Consider the following 9,547-nt stretch of genomic DNA (forward strand, 5'->3'; position numbering starts at 1 on the left):
ACAGTCTAGACATGAATCTACATGTAAATCTAATAGAAAATACACCTGCGATATTTAAACATTATTGCCACACTCTCATTAAACTCAAGCCACAGAACGAAGGGATCCTTCAGTACTATAATCTTGGTGCCAGCTTTTACAGGTTGTCTACTTTCAGCCAGTTAAAGTTGCAAATGCCACCGTGCTGTTTCTTTCTTTCATTATTTTCTCTTTGTTTATTGTTTTGCTAACACAGTACGGCCCAGCCTGCTCAGGCTATGAGGATGCCATTAATGCTCTTTTTGCTTGAGCTTCCACTGCACTTCCAATCCTGTCTAAGAACTGTTCCTCATTAACTAAATATATTTTCCGTCAAATGAGGACAAACTTGCTAAAACTATCCTTTATCTTTTCTTTTCTTTTTTTTTTGTGATTATGCATCATTCTCAATGGGACGGCAGGTTTGTGCACAAGTGCCGGGCAAAATGTAAAAGGTTCAAGGAAGTTCAAAGAAACTGTTTAATTTAGTTATCTTATTTTACACTGCATGCTTACAGCAGATATTTTATTATGTTAAAACTAAAAGTGTTTATTTGCAGTAAGCATGCCATTGTACTAGCAGGATTCAAAATAAGTAGTTTGCTGAAATAAGAAAGCAATTGAGTAACATGAAATAATATGTCAAGTGATCCAATTCTCATAAAAATCATCAGTCATAAACACTGTAAAATAAGGGACACTAGTCCAGTCATTTAGAGCTTTTTTTTCCTGTCATAAAGAGAAAGCATAAGTACAAATGAAAGGTACTTGCATGTTTTTGATGAAAAGTTGTGGTCTGAAGACTTTGAATTTTGGTGTAAGCTCACCTCACTCTATCTTTTATAAATTATGATCTTGATAAACACTGGTCAAGATAAATTCCCTATCTGACAAGAGGAGGTTAGGGTAGCTATTTAATCTGCCAAACATCCAGAATTTCAGCTGTGCAAAGACTGGATGTAAAAAAGTCATAAAAATGAGCTGAATAATAATAGTCTACATTTAGAATGACAGGACTGATGATGCTGTCCTATTTTAAGAGTGAACGCAGATGACAGGCATCTGCCCTCCAGTGGTGAGCACTTTTTTTTTTTTTTTTTGGTGACAGAAAGCGTGGGCTGGGGAAATATTGAGCTGTGTGCTGCTGCACATCTGTCAGCACATGCTCTTCCCAAAGCTTGGCTTAATGACTCATCATAAGCCACGCACAATGAATCTCATATCATAAAAATGGCTTACAACATCCATACAGGTCCAAATGATGACATTTTGTTGAGTCACTGGGGATTGAAAACATTTAGTTTTCGGTACACTTAGCTGTTAGGTTTTTTTTAATGATTTTGTTGCAGTCTCTAGCATGATCATCATAAAAAAGACTGACATTGCCCAGCACTGCAACTGCTACATAAAGCAGTATGTATTACTACAGTGAATTGATATCACTATAATTTGGGCACCAAATCAGTGAGGCTTTATCGCCACAAGCCTCACTAATCACATTATTATCTATAGTATGTGCTTCCTTGACATTAAAATGGCAAATTGGTAATTGAAAGGTAAAAATAGCAATTTTCTGACCAGTGAATATAAGTAGAAGTAGGGCAGCCCTCCTGTCATGTCAGAAGGGTCTTGACTATGATTCTCTAGCTCTGGTGTCTAACTCATTCACTCTGTTCTGTCATAAGCAGACGCCCACTGTAGACATCCGTCCACGCTCAGCTACAGCCATTCAGATGAACAACGCCACACATATGCAGGAGCGAGATGAAGAGTATGGCTATGAGTGTCTGGATGGGAAAGACTGCACCAGCTTCTTCTGCTGTTTCGAAGACTGTCGCTCTGGAGCTTGGCGGCACGGCAGGTTGCACATCCGCATTGCCAAAATAGACTCGTATGCACGCATCTTTTTTCCCACTGCGTTCGGTCTCTTCAACCTGGTCTACTGGGTCTCCTATCTGTATCTCTAGGCCTTATCCAGGGTTTGTCATACTTCATTACATTCTACATATGTAAAGCATTTGTTTTAACTCTCTAATTTTAGTTTCATTGAACTACAATCATTTAAGTAGCTGACAGACATTGCAAATGTTGTTGCATTATATTTTAATGGATTGAGCTTTGTAGATGTGTTTAACAACATTGATTGCCCAAACAATTACCAAATTATGAGATTTGTTTTCACGATATATTTTTTTAAATGTGAAATTTCATTTACATTTCTTCTAATTTTATTTTTAATTGACTCTTTTCATAACAGTGCATCAACCGCAACAATTTAAGTATATACAGGCCATAGCCAATGCTCTGGGTTTTTTTTCCACTTACCATGCTGAGACAAAGAATCTGAAGCACTTTAATAGAATGATAATAGACAGTGGCATAAAATAAATTTTGTTGACACAAATTTATTTTTTAACTTATTTAGTGTTATTATTTGACAGTTATTAACCTCATTTCCTCTGTCTGGTCAGAGTGATGTGGCTGTTAATGAGATGATCAACTGTACATTCACTGTATATATTTTACATAGTCGTTTAAATTTATTGCATGCACCTATCAGGGCAAAAATCAGTATTTTATGGTCCATAACTGTTGGCTATGAGAATTAAAAATAGCAATGTTGATTTTTACTCTAGGATTTTTTTTAATTTTTTTTTTTAAGGAAAAATGGAGAAAAATGACAAAAATGTGCTCAGTTAAAAAATGTGTGTACCCACTGTAGGGCCAGACAACAGTGCCATGTCATCTTCTCACTCTGGTGTTTTGAAGGGAACATTAACATAATGACACGCTGTTGTTGTATTTTTGTTGTGTAAGATTTAACAAGAGAAACTGTATGACAAGAATGCAGGATTTCTCATAAAAGCTCATAATTTCTTAACATTTAAACTAACAAAGTAGTGATAAAGCAACTGCATTTTCCATAATGAGCAACAAAACACCAACCCAAAAAAAAAAAACCTATAAAAAAACATTTTATTACAGGAAGTACAATAAAGCAAAAAAAAAGCATCTTTTTGAGAACAGATGTATCATAAACAGGCATCTCATTTTCCGTCCTTTTGAAAAGACATGTAGGTATTGTTTCCTTAATGTTGTCTGAAGAGAGTGGCGAACACAGGAAATAATATCATTTATGATTGTGACCCCATATGGAAAAATTCAGGAAACAGTATTGTGCACCAACCTAAAGGACATGTTGCTTCTCTGTGATTTGTAAGTCCGCAATGAATAAGTGTAAATCACACTATGTATAGAAAATATTATATCAAGTCACTAGTCAAGCCCTTGGGGTTTTGTAAAGGGGTATATATTTTGTAATTTCAGCATTGTGACAGAATACATCATACAACAGACTTATTGTATCATGCTGGATTGACTGTGTAGAATATTTGGGGGTTAATAGGGTATTTATTTATTGACCTATTTATTGCTGGTATTTATTTATTTATTTATTTTACTAAAAGACATTGTACGTCATGATGATATATCCCCTGAAAAGGAACACTGAATGCTTTTACTTAAAAAAAAGACACATTTTAATTGATGTGGACCTTGAGCTTATTTATTCTGTGTTTTATATGTTGTGATTATATACTTCTCTCATGGAGGCCTGCCAAACTGTTAAATCTGTTGAGTTAGTGACTACCAACATTACATGTTGTGCAGCTTCTGAGTAGTTTAATAAAAATAAAAACACACGAAACAGTTCCCAAACCACCATAAGTGGAACATTCACTTGTCTACATGTATGCGGATTATTTTTTGTATCTTTCACAGGCTTTTGTGGTCTTGATATCAACCATCTTGTCTAAAGCATCAGTGATGGTACTGACTTATGTTTTTAAAAGATTAGCACATGTTTCCTGAGGTTCTTTCCATTTGCTTTTAATGGTAGTCCTGTTGTGTTCAGAAGCTGCTACTTAATGTATAAATATGTTCTCAGTGTGCACACTTTAGGGACATAGTAATGTAGACCAGTCATCATCAGTGTTCAGTAGCTTACAGAAATCTTAAGGAGTCATCACATCTCATAATGTGCCAAACTGACACATGCAATAGAGAACATATCATTTGTGAATTGTCGAAGACAACATATACACACACTGAAGCTGGCCACACCAAACTTTTTTTCAAAGAGAAAAACAAAAGCATGTAGACCACACCAATAAAAATTCAGACTTTTAATCATGATTGATTTTGAATTAAAACAGATAATGTGTCCTGTTTTCACAATGGTGCAAAAACAAACTTTTTTTCCCATTACAGTTGAATATTTCTTTTTAATATTTCTATATATTTTTAGGCACTCCATTGTAAATGCAGGGGTATAACGGTCTACGAGAGATGAGAATTGTAACTAATTCCAACCTTGTTTCATCTGATTTCAATCCTCTGACTGCATGGACATGGAATTTGTTGAATTGTACTTGTTTTGGAAGACACACATATATATATATATATATATATATATATATATATATATATATATATATGTATATATATACACCAACTAGATATTTTCTATATCTATGTATTTTGTCAAATTGCAGAAAACAGTACACTCTGGAATTACAGGCCCCAGTTAAAATTAGTAAAGAACAGAATTAATTTCATACATTATCATGCATATTATATGTTAGGTGTTTGCCATCTATGTATATTTAAGCATTGTATAAAATGGGCACCGGTTAATTCTGCTGCACAATATGTTATACATGTTCCGGTAAAAATCCTTTTCTTAAGGGAATTGCACATATCTGTGAATTTTATAAATAAAATATTGCATTTATCAGTGTGTGTGCATATGTTATTTGAAGGATATTTTTTGTGTTCATTTTTTTATAAGGATATTCAACATATTTAGTGTTCTACATAGTAATTAGCATTGCTGAATAGTGTCAATGTGATATGTAACTTAATTAAACTGTCTATATCAATATTAACGTACATAGAGACAGAGCCAGTTGACCAGTTCATGTCAGCGTTTCAAATCAATAATTAAAAAGGTAAGTCTGTCATAGACAGACATTAATCATCACCAATCTTGTGAACATCCTGATATTGATGATAGATTGTTGTAGAGATATGTCATTGCATATTTACCACAATTGTGAATAGAAAAAACAATACCTTTTTGGCTTCCTACAAATACCTTCTGATGTACTAAAAAGGAAATGTTTTCTTCTTTTTCTGAGTAAATACTGGTAAAGATAAACTAGCTTAATGGATCCAATCAAACTTGTTAAACTGTGCTCTACTATATTTTGAAAGAATATTTTATGTGTGGCCCTTCCTCATTAGAACAGGGGATTTTGGCAGTCTTACCGTGTGGCCTAAACCAGCGTTCCCCAACCATTTTTGCGGCACTGACCGGTTTCATCTAAAGCAATATTTTCACGGACCCGCCTTCATTTGCTTGATAATCGTTAATAATGCCAGGACAGCTGTTGCAGAAATGCAGACATCAACAGACAATAACCAACCTTTTTTTCATAAATTGATAATCAACATTGCAAGAAATAATTATATTAAAAACTTGATTCATATACTGCACTAATGAGATTTATTTTGAAATATTGCTTACAAACAGTGCATTCAACAGAAGAAATACTGTTCATTTCAAATAAAAGGGTGAACAAGTTAATCAAATAATAATAATTTCAATTACTTTAGCTGTTGGAGACCGCTGATGTAGGGGTAATGGGAGACAATGACACCTGAAGTGTGTTCCAGACGTCTACTCCGCAGTTGGTTCACTGTTCACTGCAGAAAATCCCGCTTCACAAAGACAAGAGGTTGGAAATGGAAGCAGGATTTTGGATACTTTTTGGGCGATCTCAGGATAATTTGCCTTGAACCTAATCCAGGACACTGGCACAGTTGTGGGCGCCCAATTTAGGGGTAATGGCTGGTAACCTGTCACATGACCGAGATCTGCCAAGCGGGACAGACGCATGCATTTGTCCGTGCGTCATTCCGCACAGACGCGTTTTTCAAAATCAGACATCCTTAACTGGTAATAAGAAATAAAAAGAAAGTCAAACTTTCTGTGCCACCCGGTACCTAATGTCCCCGGGTCGCGACCCAGTGGTTGGGGGCTACTGATGTAGATGGATATAACAGAGAAATGGGTCATTTTTCAAAATAAAACATCTTTCAGCCTTCGAAATAAATAAAACAGAATTAATGTAAATTATTTTTTTCTTTCTGTGCAGCCCTGTTCCAACTGATCCACGGACTGGTACCGGTCCTCGACTCGGTAGTTGGGGACCACTGGCCTAAGCGATAACTATTCTGCTATTCATGAACCCTCATTTTGCACTATGCACCAAGTAGAAACATGGATTCCCATGTGGTTAAACAATTTGAAATGGACACAAAGTAGTCACTTTATATTTAGGACACAGCGACATATTGAGACATCTTATAGCTATGTGATATTCAGAAGCTGCAGGAGATCATGGATTACCGAGATAATTTCCTCCTTGTGGAATCAAAATATATTTAGGAGTCCCACCCCTTATACTTTCAGAATCAAGAAAATGATTAAATTCACACTCCAAAATTTCCCTTGATGAGCTCTCAGCATATTCTTATTTAATGGTGCTCTTTCTGTGTAGGCATAGCACACACTGTGCGAGTCTTGTCCAGTCAATGTCTTATAGGACTGTGCACTTGGAGCAGCTGAATGATCAGCCCTTGTGCTTGCACTTCTCCCTTCACTATATAAGGTGGCAGCTCCAAAGGACCTTAAGTGAATCCCTCTGATTATTTCAAACCATCATCAAAGTATCACAGCACTAGCCTTTCAAAGCTGGCTTTTGATCACCTGATGTACAAGTTCTTCAGTGATTGCAGAGCCGCCAGTTCAGGGAGCACTGCATGAATAATGCAGCCTGAATGCTGCTTGCTTTTTATGATTCCATCACTTTGACTTCATCAGTATGCCATAAGAAAAACAGCAATAGGCACATTATTTGCTACACCCACTGGTTTGTGGCCTGCAGTATAAAAAAACTCAAATTTGGAATTTTGTGTTATTGCCATCTTTTGATTTTTAGCCAGGAGTGTCAATGATGTATGATGATGGGAGGTTGGAAATGGGGAGGAGTAAACTCATAGTCCATGTGTAACACATGTTATGTCCTGGGGCACAAGGTAATAACAATAATTTTAATACTGCTTATAAAAACCAAGGCACATCCAGAATTCTTGTCTTTTCAAGATTTAAGTTGCTTGATAATCCCCAGCTACCTGCTCACACTCCAGAATTTTGGTTCAAGCTAGACTTGAACTAACCACGCTCCGGTCCCCAAGCCAAGTCCTCGTGGACTGATTTCAGTTGGTGAGAAACACAATGTATTTCAAGATGCAAAAGCTTAACATTTTTGTTTTTCGGGGTGGTGTACCAGAATATATATGTGTAATACAAATGTACCTTAAACTAAATCATGTCACTCACCTGTAATACAGTGGTATAGAGGTTTGTGCTTAGGGAAGACTAAAACATTTTATAGCTGGCTGACTTCTGCTCAACACCCTGTCCCAAATTAATTAATATTCAATCAATCAATCAATCAATCAATCAATCAATCAATCAATCAATCAATCAATCAATCAATCAATCAATCAATTAATCTTCCATCTTCCATCCATTTTATGCCACTGTATCCACTGTAGCAGGTCACGGGGAGCTAGAGCCTATCTCAGCTGGCAAAGGGCGTGAGGCGGGGGACACTCTGGGCACGATGCCAGTGCGCCGCGGAGTCACACACAATAAACTTTTATTTATAAAGCACTTAATCACATCAATAGACATTTCAAAGCGCCTGTATTTTGTACATTGTGTATTTGTATATTTTAATATTGTACAGAAGTTTTTATTTGAATAAAAATGTAGCGCGATGCAACAAATTTGTTCTGATGTGAGTGCGTGAGTGTGTTTATGTGTGTGTGTGTGTGTGTGTGTGTGTGTGTGTGTGTGTGTGTGTGTGTGTGTGTGTGTGTGTGTGTGTGTGTGTGTGTGTGTGTGTGTGTGACCCTGGTTATGTACATTGTTGACTGATGTACTAACATTCATATACTGTATGTTAGTACATCTTATCAAGATCTGACAATTGCCTCCCAACACCAGGTATTGTGTATTCATTCTATTTCAATTTCTATTGGATGACAAAAATACATCTGACAGTTTGCTTTATGTGGGAGGAGACAGGTAGATCCTCAGAGTTTCATAAAGAAAATCTACCAGCAAGCAGGTTATGTTCACAGAGTCAGTTTCCATGGTGATTGACTCCAAGTTGGACGTACCTCTCTTTCTGAAATGGCTACCAAAGAGTTTTCCTCATCTCATGGTTAAGTTACTCAGTGTTTATATAAGAAGCTTTCTGAAATACACCCACATCAAAAATACAGGGTTTTCAAAACAGACAACATGATGGCAAAACAAGTACAAATTGATAAAAATAAGTTAATCAGGTGAGGAGTAGAAACAAATATGATGCAAAAACCAAACTGTCACACATATGGAAAAATACTAGCGACTCAAGAATAAATAAAACCCTCTAAATTCAGGAACAGAGACAAGGAAAAGCAGGTACATAGGTGACAAAAGGAAACTGAACAGGACAAATCACAGGGTGACAAGACAATAATAGACAGGCAGCAAAGAGAAGAGTAGACAATCTAGGGCAGGTAGAAAGAACCAAACAGTCACAAAGAAGAAGCAAACCCCATATTTTCTGAGAAATACTGACTAATTTACCCATCTTTAAAAAATATTACATGAAAATTACAATCCTTGATTTTTGGATATAATCATGATTTTCGAACAAATGTATGCAGGGTGTACTCTGCCTCTCGCCTGTAGCCAGCTGGGATACGCTTAAGCAGGGACACGACCGGCAAAGTGGATAACCATCTGAAGATAAAAGGATTACAACTGTCTCATTTTTTAGCAGATGACTAAATGAAAGTTATCATATTAAAAATATTTTTGATACATTTTTTATATGTATTGGTAGCATTGACTGTATATTCTAGCATAGATTAATATACACTGTTTAAGGAGCTTTAAAAAATGTTCTTGAAGTGATATATGCTTCTAGGTTTTTCAAAGAGTTGAAGAGATTCTTTGAACCATGTGAAAACTGTTAGATATCTGACTTGAGTTTAAATTGACATTGTTTTAATGTTAAAGTCAAGATTATGTTAAAACCTCTCCTTAGAATTAATGACAACATCTTGTAATTGTGAGAAGGAGAGTGGCCATAAAAACCTTTCTATATTAAAGACATTGCAAAAATGTAGCTGCAAAAGGGCAGAAACCAGTGTCTTATTGTGCCGTTCTCAAGCCGGGATAAATACCGAGGGTCGTTTCAGGAAAGGCATCCGACGTAAAACTTTTCCCAAATCAAACATGCAAATCAAATCTACGACTTTCATACTGGATCGGTCAAGGCCTGGGTTAACAACAACTGCCATCGATGCTGTTCATCTACAGGGTGCCGGTGGAAATTGGACTACT

General features: G+C 36.2%; 1 protein-coding gene across 4 annotated transcripts in view; it reads left to right on the plus strand.

Moving 5' to 3' along the window:
- The window catches only part of gabrg2 (gamma-aminobutyric acid type A receptor subunit gamma2), a 69,032-nt gene extending 64,228 nt beyond the window's left edge, over window positions 1-4,804 (plus strand). For 3 of the 4 annotated variants that reach the window (XM_068331572.1, XM_068331574.1, XM_068331576.1), the window contains one exon: window positions 1,707-4,804. In XM_068331572.1, coding sequence (XP_068187673.1) covers window positions 1,707-1,985 — 279 coding nt within the window. In that variant the 3' untranslated portion in view covers window positions 1,986-4,804. Of the gene's footprint in view, window positions 1-1,703 lie in introns of all 4 variants that reach the window. The other variant, XM_068331573.1, reaches the window with a different exon arrangement.
- Window positions 4,805-9,547: the final 4,743 nt, after the last annotated feature.

This window comes from Antennarius striatus, chromosome 13, assembly GCF_040054535.1.
Source record: "Antennarius striatus isolate MH-2024 chromosome 13, ASM4005453v1, whole genome shotgun sequence".
Taxonomy (NCBI): Eukaryota; Metazoa; Chordata; class Actinopteri; order Lophiiformes; family Antennariidae; genus Antennarius; species Antennarius striatus.